This window comes from Gambusia affinis, linkage group LG02 (genome assembly GCF_019740435.1).
Source record: "Gambusia affinis linkage group LG02, SWU_Gaff_1.0, whole genome shotgun sequence".
Lineage (NCBI taxonomy): Eukaryota > Metazoa > Chordata > Actinopteri > Cyprinodontiformes > Poeciliidae > Gambusia > Gambusia affinis.
The window spans coordinates 12,027,065-12,046,587 of NC_057869.1; the positions used below are offsets into that span (position 1 = coordinate 12,027,065).

The 19,523-nt window shown below is 36.4% G+C and overlaps 2 protein-coding genes across 4 annotated transcripts in view; both read right to left on the reverse strand.

Annotated features, from left to right (window-relative positions):
• The window catches only part of cenpf (centromere protein F), a 30,755-nt gene extending 30,351 nt beyond the window's left edge, over positions 1-404 (reverse strand). For all 3 annotated transcript variants that reach the window (XM_044140511.1, XM_044140520.1, XM_044140526.1), the window contains exon 1: positions 299-404. The gene's annotated coding sequence lies outside the window, so the exon portion shown is untranslated. The remainder of the gene's footprint in view (positions 1-298) is intronic.
• Positions 405-1,061: 657 nt separating this feature from the next.
• On the reverse strand, positions 1,062-18,272 carry smyd2a (SET and MYND domain containing 2a). The gene is made up of 12 exons (XM_044144478.1): positions 17,981-18,272; positions 16,980-17,043; positions 16,147-16,257; positions 15,626-15,686; positions 9,592-9,719; positions 8,328-8,395; positions 7,499-7,601; positions 7,306-7,416; positions 5,906-6,026; positions 5,636-5,810; positions 4,891-4,999; positions 1,062-4,072 (listed from the first exon to the last, which is right to left on the reverse strand). Exons 1-12 carry the CDS (start codon positions 18,151-18,153, stop codon positions 3,989-3,991), a joined length of 1,308 nt encoding a protein of 435 aa, XP_044000413.1. The 5' UTR covers positions 18,154-18,272; the 3' UTR covers positions 1,062-3,988.
• Positions 18,273-19,523: the final 1,251 nt, after the last annotated feature.

Genomic DNA, 19,523 nt, shown 5'->3' on the forward strand with positions numbered 1-19,523 from the left:
ATAAAGAATATTTTTGAAGGATTCTGGGCCAACAAGCACACATTTGAAACAGGAGTGAAAACACCGTTAAACGTAAAGAAAAGCATTAAAAACGTACAGCCCGTTTCTATTGTAGTTTATCGTTAGGTTAATCGTGTTGAATTGTTTCAACGATAATATATAACCTAACTAACGTAGATCTTGACCGATCCACGGCTTGAAGATTGGCAACTCTAACAAAAACCGACTCATATTGTCAAGATAACTTCAGAGATGATTTTAACATATGAAGATATAAAAGATAAGCTCGCCTACTTACTTTGGGCGCGACGCGTCTTGCTCGACTTTAGAAAATTCAAACTGTAGTTGAGGAAGCGTTCGTTCCCTCACCTACACGTCCATTGGCCCAATCAAACTGACGTCACGACTCATATACCGCACCTGATTGGCTTACTTTTTACTGTTTCCACAGCGCCCTCCTGTGGTGTCAGTATGTCAACACACACTACAAACAGAAATGTCTAATCTGTACTGACAGAAATATAGAAGTTTGGTATCATCAAAACCCAGTCAAACTCATAAATCAAATTTGATCTCTATAAATTAGAATATTGTTAAAAATGAGAAATATATTAGCAATAGTTTGATCTTATGGATGCTTACATATGGATGATTCCAGAATTGCACAGTCCATGGTGACAGTGGAGTTCTGATTTGCTGTTTGTAGACTTTTGTTCATAATATTTTTGTTTGGAGAATTTTTCACCCTGGTTTTGGATGCTGTGTAGCAGGAATTAAGGTTTTTTTCTTACAGTGTAACCTTGGAAACAATGTATTGTTTTTAGAACTAGGTGCAGCAGATTAGTATGAAATTATAATCAACCAGTTAAAAAAAAAAAAAAAACAACTTTCACAAGCAATAATTTTAAAGCCGAATGTTTCACTTTTTTGTTATGGGGTATTGAAAAGCACAATTTAGAGAAACGGTAAAAAAAAAAAAAAAAGCGGAAGAAATTAAAGTTCTCTGAACTCTAATTGATTCAAAACATTTTCAGTTACAATATTTAAATCGATACAGTACAAACAGTTTAATCATCATTTATTAGTTTTCATTTAAAACATAATGAAAAACTATAGACTTAGATTTTTTTTTGCATTCCAACAGAATAACATTCATGCTTGGTAATTTACTCCAGAAACATGCAGAAAGGATTACAAAGAATTACAAAACAACAGATTTGTTTGAACATCCGAGGGAAAAGAAAGTCTTAAATGCTGCGCTTAAGTTTGGACTGATAGTCCAAACAGTGTTTGGCTCGTGCAAAGCCTCTGTATCTTCTTCTCTTGCAGAAATCTGCAAAAATGATTATGTGGGCTGTACTGAGCTGCTGAAATGGTGCTTTTCACATTACAGCTATAAGGCAGGCACCTTGCAGATGCATCGTTTTTTAACAGAGTTGACAGTCACATACGCAGGAAATGCTACAAATACAACCACAGAAAACTCATCGCAAGGTTACGTCAGTCTGTAGGCCACATTGATGTGGTGCATTGAATTCACTGAACAGTAAACAAAAGAGGAGAAGCTACTGGTTTCTGATGACAATCCAGTGACAGCGAAACTGTCCACTTCATGTACAAACCACGTTAAAGTTTGTCTTTTGACATCATTCAGTCACAATGAGAATACAAAACAAGAGTGCAAGGAAAACCCTTAGATAAGGCCCAGGTGGGATGTGTTGTGGTGGCGCAGGGGTTAAGCACAACCCACATAAGGAGGCCTCAGTCCTCGACACGGCCGTCGCAGGTTCGATTCCCGGCCTGGCGACCTTTGCTGCATGTCTTCCCCCTTCTCTCATTACCCACTTTCCTGTCAATTAACTATCAAATAAAGGCCACTAGAGCCAATAAAACCTTAAAAAAAGAGATAAGGCCCAGGTGAACTTTGCTTCACTTTTCATTGCCTGTCAAATTAAGAGCTAAAACGTCAAGAGGGGAAAAAAGTATTTCTCAGTGGGTTAGGAGATTTATACTGCAAATTCAAAAAATGCTACCAAGTAGTTTTGGTCAAGTGTTAATATCTAAGTCAACACTTAAAATAAGACAAAACTATCATATAAGTAACTTTTCAGCAAGAAACAGTAGTTTGTTTTAAGTCAGTGATTCCTAAATATTGACTAAAAGATGCTAGTTTCACTAGCAGCTTATTTCACTAATATTTCCTCATTTTATAAGTGAAATAATATGCCAGGGAAACATGTACTTTAAAAAAAAATCAATATTAATGAATTATTTACTCAAAACAAACTACTCTATCTTACTGAAAAGCTACTTATAAGTTAGTTTTGTCCCATTTCAAGAGTACTGAGATATTTTCACTACATACTAGGGCAAAAATACTAGGTAAGATTTTTTTATTATTATTTTTGCAATCTAAAGTCTACAAAAAGCTATAATTTTACAATCGGCACCTGCCTCACACTTTAGAGTGAGGGTTTGCAGCTGCCTGAAAATTATAATATAGACTTGTCTTGCTAGTATTTAATAATTTCTGTTGTAACAATTTTTCACAGGTTGACCTGTTTGGATTTTTCTGATGCGCTGCAGTGCAAATTAAGCAAAAAGCATCAAGTTTATAATTCAAAAATGACAGTAAGCACTGAGAAATGTGAAGCAGGAACATTTTTCAAAATTACATAAAGAAATATTTCTTATAGAATATAGATATGTAACTTTCTTAGTGCATGTTAACGTCCAACCCAGACTGATGAGAATATGCTTTTCTAGGAAACTGCAAAGAAAAAAAAACATAAAAAAAGACAAAATACAGAGTTCCTGCTTTTATCACCGGTTTTGGCCGCATCCTTGGCAGAAAGTCCCAGAACATTTGGTCAAATCTCAGTCCTCCGTTCATCTCCAGGCCCGAGTGTTTCGCTTTGGGTCGGTTACTGGCATCCTGATCTGCCAAGGTCACACAATCAGTCAACTGCCGGTCAGCTGGCTGAATAAAACCTCCACTCTGCTCATTTATTTGTAATAAAGAAAAAAATCTATTTGGAAATATTGCCAGTTGTGAAAAGCACAAACACTGATTATGTAGAAACGAAAGCAGCAACAACGTCGTCCTTATGCTACTTCGCTGCAAACTGGACGTCTGTAATGCAGCCGACTGCAGGATCGCTACTCGAGCGGAATGTCCGACTAATCGGCTAAAACACAGAATGACAAAAAAAACAACTAATACAGTACTGTAATAATGTATATGCAATATTTTTTAGCAGTAAATAAAAAAATATACAGTGTTGTTTTCAGCTTTGATGTGATATTTTTCCTATTCTCTTTTTTGAAAAGAGAACAGGCAAGACATGAACTGACCACTTCATTTGAAAAAGGAGAAAGAGAAATATAAACAAATGCATAATAAGTCAAGCATGCAACACTTCCTTTCAACAAACCAAAACACGCTGAGAGAGCTCTCTGGTGCTACAGAGTGTCTGATGCATGATTTAGTGTTAAGTCACAGTTTCACTGAGAGCATGTGTGACCATAAACTGTGCTCTGGTGGTAAACAGACAGGCTGTGACCCAGTAACTAATCTGGAAGGACACACGCAGCTCGAAATGCTGCAAAAACACAAACAGTCTGGAGAGGAATCCACAAAACACTGAGTGGAAAAGCAGGACGAAGGTGGAAGCTACCAGAGGAAACCTTGACTGTCTTCAGAAGGCAGCTTTAAAAAACAGGACTGAGTTTAGATTGAGGATGAAAAACAAAATACCACAGGTGTTTTTAAATTAATTCAAAAAAAGCTAATCTAGTTAAAGTCTAGTATTTGAAGAAATCAGGGACAGATAAAAAATATAATCCAGTCAGAACACATGTGCATAAATTGAGGCAGGAAAATAAAAAAGGTGTAAAAACAGAGGTAAAGGATGCATGCCATGCTTTGGAGAAGTGAGTTTTGTTGCTTTTTGAAGGAGGTCCCAAGTTTAATTTTCTTTCTCCTCGTTTATTTCTGATCCAGGATTTCCCGTTTGACCTCTGCTACATAATGGTGGTCTTTCCCATGAGCCACCTCCATGATGGCCAACGCCTGAGGAGAAATAAAGAGATTATTGACACAGACCTCCCAGAAGAGACGAAGGCATCCAGTCAATAAACTGATTTTATGGATTAATCAAATTTTAATTTTTTTAGGATTACGTTTTTGGTAAATCTGGCATTTTCCCGACCAATAAACTCCTTGGGTTTCCGTAGTTTAGAGCCGCCATCTTGTTTGACAAGCATGTTTTACAGTTTGTATTCATGTGGACTGAATTCAGGTCAGCTCTACAGCAGAATAACAGGGCCGGGCTGCCATCTCTTAATTTCTTAATTATGAGAATAAAGTCATAGTACAATAATGCAGTGCTAGTAATACAAGAAGCTGTACAACAATAAAGTCACAAATAGTCCAAAGCTCTTGAGAACAGTTTTAAACGGGATAATGGAGGATCATTGTTATGATAATGTGCTGAAGGCTGAATCTCGAAAAGAGGAGGAGCTTCTTAAAGAGACAGAGGCCTAATTTAAAGGCGTCTAATTGAAAAGTCCAATTTTTTAAAAGTTATGTTTGATATAAACATTTTTATAACAACTACGTGCTTGGAAAACACAAAATGCCTCCTTTAAGTGATTTTTTAAAGTTTGAAACATTTGGGCTTGACGTCAGTGTTTTGAATAGAATGGTACAGGGAGTGTTTGAAAATAGGTTTCATCAGACACAACATTGCAAATCAAAGTTTCTCTACAATCTGTTTCCTGCTGGCAACTCTGCCAAAGAAGCCATATTTTCTACTTCTAAAATAAACTTACAAACTTTAACATATAATATCCTGCAGTAAAAAATAAACAAATAAAGACAAAAATGACCTTTTTCAAAGCTCTGACACCTTGGGATTTCTTTTCAAGTCCCAGGTAGAGACGTCCCAGCTTCAGGTACATGGACGCCACATTCAGAGAGTAGGTCGGGTAGTGAACACTGCGGAGAAAACGGCAACGCATCAACCCAAGAAGAGGATAATCATGGAGTTACTGAGACAAACGGTTTGGTTTTGTTTTGGTGCTTCAATAATTAAAAACACAGCTGCCTTCAGAAACCACAGAGGTCAGGCGGGTTGAACATGAATAAAGAGAAAACATGTAATATAAAGCAGCAAGTGGTTTCTGAACGGTAAGCACCAAACGGGCTGGAGTTCCGTTTCGGTTGCTAGGTGACGGGCTTGGCCTGGCTGGGGTTGCTAGGTAACGGCACAGCGGAAATTCCAGACACCAAAAAAAGAATAAAAACATCAACTTATTGCCTTGTTGGACGGTTTTTATAAAGCAGGTTTTATTGTTTTTAGAAACAGTGGAGACCCAAATGGAAGGATAAAAACGTGCTAAATGTGTTTTTTTAACATACATTTTAATATAAATAAAAGGAAATGCTGGGTTTTAAATCACAGGAGCCAGATGAGTTGGAAAAAAAAAGAGCTCATTTAATATAACTGCTGAGGTGAATGTTTCATTAAGACTAACTGGAATACAAGAGTTACTTCAGTCAAAAACCCACTCTGCCCTCAAACGTCTCTGGATGTTTTAGGGCATCCAGAGACGCCCTCAAACAAATGTTTACCTGTAAGGCTGAACGATTTTCTCCCCGTAGCTCATGGCGCCGTCCCAGTCCTGCATGTAGAGACACACGCCCATGGCCTGATACATCATGTGCAGCATGTAGACGTTGGTGTCTGCAAAAATAGCTCCCATCTTCTCCAGGCTGAGCTCACACATCTCCAGCAGCTCGCCGGGATGTGCAACAGAGTCAAGGAGCAACGACAAACAGCAGGAGGCACAAAGAGACGAGACAGGAAACGTCACAGGGAGAGCTCTAATGAGAACAGGATATTTTTGTAGTGCTTGGCTCTTCTGAACTCTTCAATGACATTTTTGGCATAATGGACCATTGACTGGATTTCCTTTGGTTCTGGTGGAGAGCTCAGCTTCCTGACCTCCATTTTTGCTTTATCCTGCACAACGAGAAAAGCAGTAAATAGTCGTAAAGTTTCCAGACAGAAACTATAACACAGAAAATACTGGTATGCATGTATTTTTGTGTGTTGCTCAATAGTAGCAACATACAATCCTTAGGAAAACATCTACTTTAACCTTTTATGCAACTTAAATGTGAGAGATTTTATGCGATGAGGGATTTTCATAAGACTCATAAACAAGACCTGATACCTGTCATAAACATTAATGTTTATGACTCTTGTCACAAAGTGTCATTCTGTAAATAATGACACTTTTAATGGAAAGTTGACTACTGTAAGTTTTAATGCATAAAAGTTTCACTATTTTCGTTGAAAGGTAACTGTTTTTCTGTTCATCCTTAAAATTAGTTTAGTGATTATATTTTCATTTTTGATTAAAATTATTTTCATGACTCTTTAGTTGGCTTTACCTGTCAGTTTGCTACATTTTGACAGAGTGCTACACAGAAGCTGCTTTTCCTGGGAAACCAACTCAGCGGGTTGCACCATTCGTTCACCAGGGAGGAGGGGAAATTTGGTTAATACTTTAGTTTAATTTGACTATTTCTTTAGTCTTTCTGTTTTTTGATAGTTAGTTCAGTTCTAATACTATTTGTTTAATTTAAAAGTTACTTAGTATAGTTCTGAGCAGTATTTGTTTGTCAGTTAAGCCTTTGTGTGTTTATTTAATTACCCTTGTGTTGTCAGCAGTGATCTGATCAGCCTCTATTTAATTCCTCTCATGTTTTGGTTGTGTTTCAGTTTGTGCTTCAGTTGCAGTTTGCTGTGTTGACCTCTGCTTTGGGCTCAAATCATCATTTTAGCACCAGCTTTTGAACATTTTGTAATAAATTAAGAATATTTTTGGAAACCATTTGGTCTGTGTAGATGCCTCACATTGACCAAATAATGCTACGTTAACACTTTTAATGTACTTTTAATGCAACTTTGCATTAAAGTGTCATTATTTACCAAATGACACTTCATGAAAAACATCCATGAAGACTCCTTCATGTTTATGACAGATGTTATATCATTTATTTTCATTTTCACACCAGTATTCTCTGCTTTGACTATTTATAAATGCCCTAAGAAAAGCTGTACTACTAATTTTGTTATACAGTTTGCTGCACAGCAACGATAAATCAAATCCAATCAATCCATCAAAATAACATGTTAATAACATGATATGTCACACTTACTCACAGCCCTGAACTACGCTGTTCTATCCTCATTTTGCTTTGGATAAAAAGAGTTTGAGGATTTATCTCTATACCTTAGACCTGGTGGTGCACTCGGTGCACTGACACATGAAGAAGTAGGACTCTAACAGCCTCTCTCTCCGGTCCTCTGTTGGATATAGCAGGTCTATGTAGCTGTCAAAGATCTGCAGAAATAAAATCAATATAGTTTAAAGTGGAGGGCATTTTTATTTACATTTTGGCAAAAACAGAAGCTTTGTCTTTTACCTCTTCCCCTGGGTTTATCTCTTGAACGGCTCTGACCTCAGCCGCTGTGCCTTTATAGGTCACAATGACATTTGGACTACAGCTGTGGTTCATCAGTGCTACACTGGACGGAGAAGGCATAATTTAAATTAATCACATCTAAAAAGGAGATAAAGATGGAAAAATACTTGCATAACAGAAGAGAAGGTTATGTGTAGGGCTGAAACGATTCATGGGATTAATTATGGCTAATCATGATTAATTAGAGTATAAAGACTCAAAAAAGGCAAACAGCTGGAAGAACAACACGCCGAAAGCAATGATTTAGCCAAAACTGTACAAAAAATATAAACATTTTGCATTTAAGATGAAAATATGTTCAACCCAGGACTTCTGAAGTGGCAGTTTTAATTCACTTAATTCACCTTCTGTAAATAAAAATCAAAAGTGTCTTTTGCAGTCCAATTATTGACTGGTTAACCTAAAAACACAGATCAGTCCTACACTGTACTGATTTTAAGTCAAGAAGAAAAGCCTGAGCTTTTCCCATGTTAAAAGTATAAATGCTAGGTTATTGTCTTTTATGTAATAAAATGTTTATTTTGTGATTTACAAAGCGAACTGAATGACTTGCTTATTTACATTTTTAAATACTTTTAATAGTGTATAAAAATATTTAGGTGGTTAAAAAAATATTATTTTTTTTTAAATTGGGAAAATGTGGCAATTTCTTTACCCAATTAACTGTCAGAATAATAAATACAATAATCAATTACAAAAACAATAATTAGTTGCAGCCCTGGTTTTACTTTAACCGAGAGTTTTTTGTGATGTTTTGTAAAGTATTTACTCAGGAAAAACAGCTGAACCCAGATGGGAGAGCTCTTCGTCCTCTATGGTGAAACCATTACAGTTTACCTGGAATCAGAAAAAAAAACAATAAAGAAACCAGAGTTCAGATATATGATGACAAAGCAAGCATCGCAGACCAAAGTGCTGTGAAACGCCCGATAGGATGGAGGACATCCTGCAGCGGAGATTAAATGTAGCCTTGAGATAAGAGGCTAAAGAGGTTGTTTCCATTAGCGCAGTGTGAAAGCAAAGAGGCCGCGGCTCCGCCAGACGGATCAAATTAAAGAGATAAGAGCTGCAGACCGGATCCAGTCTACTCCTGCTGCTGACCAATATAAATAAAAACACTTCCATTTCCCATTTGGTCACCATTTTATTTGGTGAAGCTGGAGGAGCAGAGTTCAGATATAATTTGAATGACAACATCCTAGACAAAAAAAAAAAAAAACCAACTTTGTCAAGTTGCAAACCTTGGAAAACACAAATGAGCACAAAGAATAAGCACATTTTAGTAAATACTCTCATAAATGTGTTATTCACTGTATTCAGACCCTTAACTATGAAGCCACAAAATAAAAACATTTAAAACTCTTTTAGCAACATTTGTCTGGAGCCACAACATGACCCATTAAAAACAAAGAGCTCATCCATTTTTAAAATGCCATTTTTGTTTGGTTTATGGTTCAATTAAAGAACCACATTTGTTAAAATATTTATAATTGTTATTGTGTTGTAGAGATTCTAAACCATATTTACATCAAGAAAAATCCAGAAAGCTTTTTCATTTTCATTCATTTCAAACATTGCAAGAAGCATTATTCTTTTAATTTCTATGGATTAAGAGTTGCAGTTAGTAAAATGTGTCCTCTTGTGTGTAATATCATCTGAGCATAAATCCAACTGCTGCATAAGAAACTTACTAGAGCAGGGGTTTCATAAAACCTTCCTTTAAATAGCTGCACCATATTTTATTTAGGTATTTCAGGGTCAAAGGTGGCGATTTAGATGCAGTTCATTTCAGTAAAATATGATAAAGTTAGTGGATTGTGAAAAAGTTGATTGGTACAATTCCTTCTGCAAAGTACAACACTTAGTATATTCATCAACAAAACGTTTGGTCAAATATTTATTTTAGAGTCAGAACCGATGCCGTTTAAGCCCCATAAAGGAATGACCGGCGTAACGCAGTGACCAAAATGAACCATCAGCTTCATTTTGCTTATTTTGTTAATGTTTCTGATCAAAATGTTCTCAGATTTTACCTGTGCAAAGAGCTCAGTGAGAGCCTGGTCGTCAGGAAGGTCACTGATGTGTTTGGAGTAGAAATGGTGTAGAGCCGCAATGTCAGCCTGGTTTAACTCCTCCTTCTCACTGTCCATCTTATCCAGATCTGTAAGAGGCAAAAAAACAGGAAATTAAAGGAGAGACAGCACATGGAGGTAAATATGGAAGTAAATATGTGCCATCAGAATTTGAATAAAAAATACCTCTGAAATTTGAATGTTGTATATTAGTGCTTACTTTTTCAGTATTAAAATAAATTCAGAATATATTTTTAACCTAAAAAAAAATTCAATGTCATTATTTTTGCAGTAAAAAAAAATTCGGTGTAATTTTTTTTACATGGTTGCAATTTTCAGTTATTAAAAAAATTCACATTCCTATTTCAAAGTCATCAAATTTTCAATATACATATTTTTCACAGTTTAAATTTTCAGTGTTAAAAAATTCAACTTTTCAAAATTCAAATGCAATATTTTCGTTGTCCTCCAATTCAACTTGCTCAAATTCGCCGTCTCAAATTCAGCGTCTAAAAATTCGCTGTCTCAAATTCAGCGTCTAAAAATTCGCTGTAAAAATGGCCAAGGTTACTTCAGGTCACAGACATTAGCAATGGATGTCCGATTCCAACATCCACCTAATCACGTGACACAACCGTCATATTGAAGAAATACCAGCATCACCCAGGCTGGCGACCATGGAGGCGAACGCAAACCCAACGGTGAGTTTAATGCTTTCATATTTCTATAGTATATTTTATTTTGTGCATGAAGTTTGATACATTATCTTAAAGCCTGATTTAAAACACGGGTTGGGCCGTTGTTAATCTTACAAATTGTAGATTTATTTGTGTTTTATATAGTTTCTATAATTTTAATGAGAGAAGAGCACAGTAGGATTGCCATCCCTTTCGTAAAATACGGAATCGCCCCGTATACGAGACGCGATTTGTTCGGTATTTCTGTATGTCCGACAGTAACGCCTATCACATGCATATAAACATTTAGTGTAACAATAATTACAAAAATAAAACACAAGACATGTTAAGCTCAGCTAATGTGGCGGGAGCTAGTAAGGACCCCAGAACGCTTTGGACCATTGATGATGTCACGGTTGCCTAGAAACACTAGGGTGCAAAAGAGGGTTAGCAGTCGTGGTGAGCCGCTCTCAACCTGCGTCTATTTAAAACTTCCTCAACCGATACTCTACCATGTCCTAGCAAAGATACAGGAGAGGGAAGACACATGCCATGCTGAACAGTGTCAGTGAGGATGAATGCTAGCAATTGTAAAAAAAAATTAAGAGGGAAACTGAAGAAATTATACTGTCTCTTTATTCTTTAAAACTTATGGTACTGCAGTTTTAGTTTCTCTAGTGAAATAGAATGACACTTTCCATCTGCTAGATCCTTATTTTAATTTCTGAAAGGTGGGAACCCTACAGCACAGAGCTTTCCTGAGTAAAAGTGATCATTCTCATGAAGTGTAAATTTCTTTTTAACTAATCCTTTTTCAACTGCTACTTTGTCTTTTATATATTTTGTGACTACAGGGTAGTCAGGATGCTATTGTTGAATCTGCAAGCCACTTACTTAATTTACTAACTGAAAGACCACGGAGTGGAGGAAGAGGAGACATGATGAAATTCTGGACTGGATGGGAAAATCTGCCAGCAAGTCTGTCTGTGGAGATTGTTCGTGGAAACTACAAAACACTAAGAATTCCTTGTCACTACTGGAATTACAACTCTTTCAGTGAGGATTTTGTAGCATGCATTTCCTCTCGAGTCTGGCTTTGGCTTGCTTTGAGTGATTGACCTGTTAAAAAAATAATAAATAAAAATAAATCTACATTTAAGCTGTAGCAGTTCTTTGTTTGTGAATCAGTTTGTTAAAACAAAACAGTTTTGTTGAAATGTAGAATCAATTCAATTTTCTGATTTTGTCAGATCACAAGTTCGATACATATGTTTAAATGTGATCATATGTATTACTCATTAGAGCGACAACATTGCTGTTACTCTAATTTCTCTAGTTTTGTCAAATTCAAAACTAGAGGAACTAGAATAACACAATGTTCAGAGTAGATATTTCATTTCTCTGAGTCAGTACTGTTTGTACAGGCAGTTTTAAATATGAAACTGAAATTGTTTTTTTATGCAAAATTTTATTGAATGTACTTAGATGAGTTCATATATGCTTTAGGTATTAGAAAATAAACAACATAAGACAAAACTTTTTCTGATTCTTATAATTCAAGTAATGTAAAGCAATACAACAATGTACAAATGTACCTAATGGGTTCCTTTTGAGTAAAGAAAAAAACAAACAAATTACAAATTTAGAACATTTTTGTTCTCTAACATGTCTACCATAAAAGCACTAAAATTCACCTCTGTGGTAACATGATCAGCATTTTGCTTTACATTTCATAAATGGTGAATTTTTAAACTGGCGAAGCGTATTGCTGTCACAGGAAAAAAATTGAGCGCTATCACGTTATAACGTCATATGTATCTTATTAAAATGTGATAGTTATCTTGTTAAAACATGATTGCCTTCTGGTGATTTTGGTTGCTTGGTTACAAACAGCCGTTTGCCGTTATTCAGCTATTGTTATTAAATAAAAATCTGAACATAAAATGTTCAGCAAATACATCTGAGCCTCCGTTATAATCTTTATAACCTCTGTCAAGGCACCGTGGGGTTCAGGAATTGGATGATGTGTACGACCAAGAACCCAGAGCAGGTTAGGAGTCATGTTGCTTCAGTTGGAAGTGGGTGATTGTCCCAGCCACTGCAGAAAGTATCCAGATCATCCTGCAGACATGGCAGGAAGACTTGATGGCAACAGAAGAGGAGTGCTTCATTTGAAATGTCCAGGTATCCCTCTTCTTTAAGGTAGTGTAGCACGTCATAATAGATGCATGTTACAGCCGTCCACAGATCTCTCCACAGTCGCTCAGTCCTTCAATTATGGAGTAATAAACGATTAAAAACTGCCCTTCAAATCTCATCATATTGAAGACCACACAAAGCTAATGTTACTATAGACATTCAAAAGCATCACATATTGAAACTTGTCATTTGTACAAACCTTTGATTGTGCACACTCTTCCCAGATATAAAACTGCTTCTTCCTGCTCCAAACGATCACGGAGTCTATCAAAAATATGATTCAGCAAAAGTTCCTTGAAAAGAGAAAAAAGAAAAAAAACATTTAAAAATTGTCAGTAAAATAAAAAAGTATTTTGACATCAGTAGGTCAGCATTGAGAAGTCACAGTAATCTAAATTAAATTATGATATTTAATCTAAAATAAGTTAACAGATGTACTTACAAGCATATATTTTATTGAAAATGAGTTAAAATCAACTGAAAAAACAAAGGCGGTTGTTTATAGTGTTTCTAGGTAACAGAACGAGGTTTTAGGCAAAGTAAAAAGAATGTAAATTAATATTGTATATCAACAATTGTCAGATAAGAGAAGCAGTATTTTGGATGATGTTGTAATGAAGTCACCTGAACAATACGGTAGCTGATCAGAATGGGGTTGTGGTTATAATTAATGTCGGAAAGTGTTCACAGCCCCTCTTTGAAGCACACAAGGCAGCCATATTAGCGGTAGCATCTCCTGAAAAATTACGACTTTACTAAGACTGCCTGTCTCAGTCTCACCTAAGACAACATACAAACAACCCAGAATGTCGCCACCCATCAGTTCTCTTTAAAGATTCTAGACTTGACCCAAGTGGTATTTCTTTTTGAAATAAAACTGGGGAAATTGGACGTGGGACAGCGGGGAGGGGCTGGGGGTGCTAGGAGGTAGCAAGATGTAATATGCCGGCACTACAAGATTAACAACGGCCCAACCCGTGTTTTAAATCAGGCTTTAAGATAATGTATCAAACTTCATGCACAAAATAAAATATACTATAGAAATATGAAAGCATTAAACTCACCGTTGGGTTTTGTCGTTCGCCTCCATGGTCGCCAGCCTGGGTGATGCTGGTATTTCTTCAATATGGTTGTGTCACGTGATTAGGTGGATGTTGGACTCGGACATCCATTGCTAATGTCTGTGACCTGAAGTAACCTTGGCCATTTTTACAGCGAATTTTTAGACGCTGAATTTGAGACAGCGAATTTTTAGACGCTGAATTTGAGACGGCGAATTTGAGCAAGTTGAATTGGAGGACAACGAAAATATTGCATTTGAATTTTGAAAAGTTGAATTTTTTATATGCTGAATTTTTTAACACTGAAAATTTAAACTGTGAAAAATATGTATATTGAAAATTTGATCACTTTGAAATAGGAATGTGAATTTTTTTAATAACTGAAAATTGCAACCATGTAAAAAAAATTACACCGAATTTTTTTTTACTGCAAAAATAATGACATTGAATTTTTTTTTAGGTTAAAAATATATTCTGAATTTATTTTAATACTGAAAAAGTAAGCACTAATATACAACATTCAAATTTCAGAGGTATTTTTTATTCAAATTCTGATGGCACATATTTACTTCCATAGGTAAAGAGTATTGAACATCGCAACAGAACATTACAGTGCCGTACATAAAGAAGAAGAGATTAGGGAAGTGATTTTAGACAGAAGTTTCAAACACTCTTTATTGTGAAACCATACTGATTACAAACAATTAATCTACAATTAAAGTGCGTTTCAATCTAACAGTGTTGCAGTTTGGTCGCCATCCAGACGAGGGCGCCACAGGTTAGCCAATACGGGAATAAAAAATGGCGGCTAAGACGAAACGGCAACGAGTAACGGTCGAAACGGAGTCCGATGTGGGGCGCAAAATTCACTTTATGTGGTTCTGTTTTGACATCTACCGTAGTCTACAAAACTTAAGCTCCTTAAGTTTCACATTAACATCGATCATTAAGCCGAACGTCATGCCGCAACAATTATTCATGCGTTACGAAGCGATAATGTAATGAGAGAAAAGCGGAGAACTAAGCATTTTAACATAAGGAAAACGATGCCAATAATGACGGTAGATTTTGAGTTAAAGCTCTTCATTTAGCGAAGTTTTAACATCCCTTCAAGAGCAACCATCGACAGTATTACCGTATGAACTCGCTCTGTTCATGTGTAGTTAACCGTTTCACCTATTTTATTATTTTCATCTTTATGCAGCAACCTGTGATGTTCCTGTTTAGCTATATTTTATAAATATGTTTAATAATGTGAGAAAAGCATAACTTTCTCTTTATTTAGTCAGTATTAAATACAGATGATACAAAATAATGACCAAATGTAAAGATTTTACGTGCATTAAGCATGTTCTGAAAAATGCGTGTTTTGATATTGAGAAAGATGGTCGGCCATTTTGATACAAGAGATTTTTAAGAAAATGGCTAGTGAATAAGATGGATCAACTTTAGATTAACTTTTTGTTACTTTTATGTATTTATAGTTATTGTCACTTTGAACTATTGTTTATATTTTTTGTTGTACTGGAGCCTTGCCCCTTCTTCCAAGACAAATGTCTTCTATGGGGGACCAATAAATTATCTTATTAATAGATAACTTGCTTCCCCAGTATTGATGCATGTGCATCAGGAACTAGCACCAACATGAAGCAGTGCAGGCAGCAGCTGGTCATACGTTTGTTTTGAGTTCAGAGAAAGTCGTGAGTGTTAGCGCTGTGGTGAAGCAGCGGCTTATTTGCAAGTCTGTCCCGATATGATCTCTTGAGAAAGTGCCTCGCTGAAAAAAAAAAAAGTGGCAGCAGTTAACGGGAACACAGAAAGAGAATAAAATTACAGCACCCTGTAACTTGGGATTTAAGTCCCACAGCTCTGCAGTCATACTGAGTGAAAGAGACAGAATCAGGACTGGAGGCTACAGCGGAGAATATTAATAGATTCTGCTAAAACTACAGCGAGATCACACACAGATGAGCAAATTAACACACCGTGTAACTAAAAGTGCAGGAATATGTAACCAAACGCTTGTGCTTTAATTCACAGACTCGGATGGTGACTCACGTGCTTCGAACTCTTTGAGCAGCAGCAGCCGTTCTGAGGGGGTCCGATCCGTCGTGACTCTCTAACAGAACAGTTCAGACACAGGAGGATGGTTTAATCACAGCACATAAATATGCAGAAGACATGCATAAGGCTTTAATCAGGACTCACGTTTTAAGACATAAACTGTTTTTTCAGATAATTTATTACTGACAAAGCTTTGCTGAAAACTATAGATGGATCATAAAAGACAGTTTGTATGAAGAGTTCACTTTCTGAGTTGTAGAGTTTAGATTTACACTTTGCAAATCTGTTAAAAAAATACTATTTTAGAGCCATAACACGTAGAAAATATTCCAAGTACAAACCAATCTAAATCAGACAATTAACATTTAAAAAGAAGTCCACTAAAAACAATACATGTCTACCCTCTTTTATTATGGTTTCTATATGTATACTGGATTAAAATGGTTTAGATCATAGACTGCGATGGCTCATAAGCTTCACACCTGAAACATTCTCCTACATCTGGTGACTGTTACCTGTTTCATGATGATTCTGGCCACCAGTCTCACCGTCTCTGATGGACACCAGTTCTCCCCGTATGCACACATGGCGACACACTCCAGCTTATGCATGGGCCAGTCACCTCTCTGAGCAGAGAAGAAGCACAAAGGACTCAATCATAAATAAGAAGACCAATAAATGCACTTAACAGGGAAATAAATAAGCAACAACAAAAAAAAAGATTTTCTTTTTATCATTTAAGATTTGTGTGAATTAAAAAAAACTTACATTCTGTTTAATATTTATAACTCTAACCAACTAACATTGTGCAACTTTTAGCTAACAACATAACAAAAACTTATGTTTTTGTTATACACACTTTATTAACTATTTGTGGATAAGAACAAGATAACAAAATGGCTTCAGCAAAAACTTGCTAATAGTAATAATATTTCTTTAATTTAATGGAAGAAACAGCGACTTAATTAATCTGTAATCCAATATGGATTTTTTTTACATAGTTAGAACTTTTTAAAAGCTCAAAATTAAGAGTAATTAAATCATAATCTACAAAGACCCTAAAAAAGACTTTTTTAATGTAAAAATGGAAATCCTCTCTGGTGTTGGCATGATGTGAGGTCCAAAAACTATCCTCTGTCATCAAAGATGAAACACTAAAAAGACTTTGGATCCATTTATTTCCAGGAATAAATAAGCCTGGATGTAAAATAGCTTAAATCTGCAAGAGCCCCACACAATTTCAAACGAAATTTGAAAATTTCTCAGTTCCTCTGATTCATTTTGGAAAAGGGAAGCAGAAATCAAACATTCCCAAAAGAGGAAAGAAGAGAGAAAAGGTTCCTCTTACCTGACAGTCAACATTGCAGTAGTAGGCCTGCTTACATTTACCGCATTTAAAAAGGTCTTCTCTCCTGCAAAAAGCAAAAAAGTATAATTTTATGATCAGAGCTGAACGTATAGCTGATGATCCAACTCTAAAATTCACTCCAAATACAAACTTTAACAAAATAGTCTTATAGCAAGTAAAGTTAATAATCATCAGGTTCTAAACTAAGATTGTAAAAAATAAATCACTTTGATTTGTTAAATCTGACTAAACACAGGATTCTTATGTCAGTGTTTTTCAGTCATAATAATTTTTTCATCCTAAAAATAAAGTAAAATCCACAAGTGTCAATGCTAAACATCAAAACATCAACATGTACAGCATGAGGTGCAATTATTAACACTACTGTTCTGCATTCCAGCATGGAGATGACTGCATCTTCTGCCCATCCTGGATGCATGTTGTGAGAAAAATCCACAAAAAAAAAGCATTTTCAATTAATCGGTTAATCGTCAGAATATTTGATAGTTGCAGCCCTATAATTAAATATATGTGCTTGCATTCAACCCAGCCGTGGCTTTTCCTGTCCGGGGACTCATGGACAGCTATATTTAGCCCCATAACCTTTTGGTGGTGCAATGGCAACCTGCGTGGGACACATGTGGCCAAGTGAAAAACTGCTGCTGCTGCTTCCATTAAGCTAACTATTAAAAACTTACATGACGCACCAGATGTTGCGGTAAACAAGGTTTCTAAATTAATCTTCCTTTCTGTTTTAAAAGCTGGTGTGGTTACACATCTCCACTAGCCCTCTACTCTGTTGCCCATGGCAGCCCAGGTAAGTAAATCTGCCTCTGCTACCTGCATGACTGCAGCAGGAACGAGGTGACCTGCCTCACTGACCCATTTATTGGCGGCTGCTGCAGCTTCCCACGAACTGAGCAGCTGAGTCAAGCTGACCTTTGAACCCGTCAGTGTTTAAAGGTGCTGCTTTAGGTTCACGGAGCTGGGGAGCAGGTTACCTGGTGAAGCAGTGCTCGCAGTGAGCCCCCCTCTCATTCACCGTCAGCACGTAGGAGTAGGCAGGACAGGCGAACACCAGCTCCCCCACCGCGAAGTGCCTCACCGCCCGGAGGCCTCGGCCTCGGTCCGGGCTCAGGAACCGCTCCGTCCCCTCTATGCCTTCGTTCTTCATGGTTTTCTCAGGTCGCTGTTCCCCTCAGACCCTACAGACCTCCACAGTCTGCTGAGTTGGCTAATCCGCTTCTGTCTGAGCCGTTTTCTTCCTCTGCGATCTACGGCAAGGAAGACTGCAGTCTGACATCGCTCCCTGCTGGACATGAGCCGGAACTGCACCGCGGCACAGTACATAAACAGAACATGCAGATTCTTTATGAATCTAAACGTATTTTAATGGTATGTAATGGAATAAAATAATGCAAAGTACATTAAGTAATCTTAAAGTGGAAGGAAAATGACTATTTAACCTTTCACAAATAATATATAAACAAATGTATACATTGCTCCTTTTTATAGAATCCCATTTCCATTATTCTTTCTGAATCTTAATGTATTTTAAGATTCATGTAATATGGAATAAATTAGTACATAGTATGTTAAATAAATTTAATGTGGAAGGAAAATGATATTAGTATATATTTTTTTCACAATATATGTATATTTTCGCTACTGATGGAAAAAAACAGCTCCAAAGTGTGTTAGTCCTTTTCCACTACTCTTGACTTTAAACAATCTCATAATTATGACTTAAGCCATAATTATGAGATAGTATGTTATAACATTTTGCAATCTCCACAGAAGGCCGCGTTTAGGTTTTTCAGTAATCTCCAGAACAAAACCAGCCTTCTTTATCAGGTTGTTGAGTTGTGCAAAAAACAAAAACATATTCAATGGTACATTTATAACCACACTGAACACCATTTAATTTATATATATATATACATATATATATAAATGATTTATTTAATTTAATCAGTTCTCCTCATTCAAAGGTGAATTTCTGCAGTGTTTATAAAACAGGGAACGGTTAGAAGCGCTGTACAGTCCGACAACAGAACTAGGTACTGCTGCTAAGTACATTGTGTATATATGTACATACTGTACACACACGGATGTGGTATATACAAAAATATACACTTTTACATGAGTGACCCCGTGAGTCAAACGTTCCACCTGAACACCAGAATTAAAAAAGAACCAGACTGTTCACATATTGCTGCTGATTCCTGGTAAATAAACCGTCAGCAGTGTTTTGTCTCATTCGCTGACTCACAAACACGGTTTTACCGACAGAAAATAAAAACCAGCTGTGAGCTGAACGTCAAAGGTTTTCTTTTTTTGGTTTTTTTACAACCTCCGGGGCTCAACTGTTAAACTTTAATTAAAGGTTATGAAACTTAAACTTTTCACCCTGTTGAAAAGAAAAACTTCTTTAAAACAAAGTGGTTACTGGAAGGCAAGCAGTAAAATGCCTGTCTGTGAGATTTCTTCCAAAAAAAACCTAAAACATTATTCAGCTCAGAGGATCTTCTGCAGACTTACATT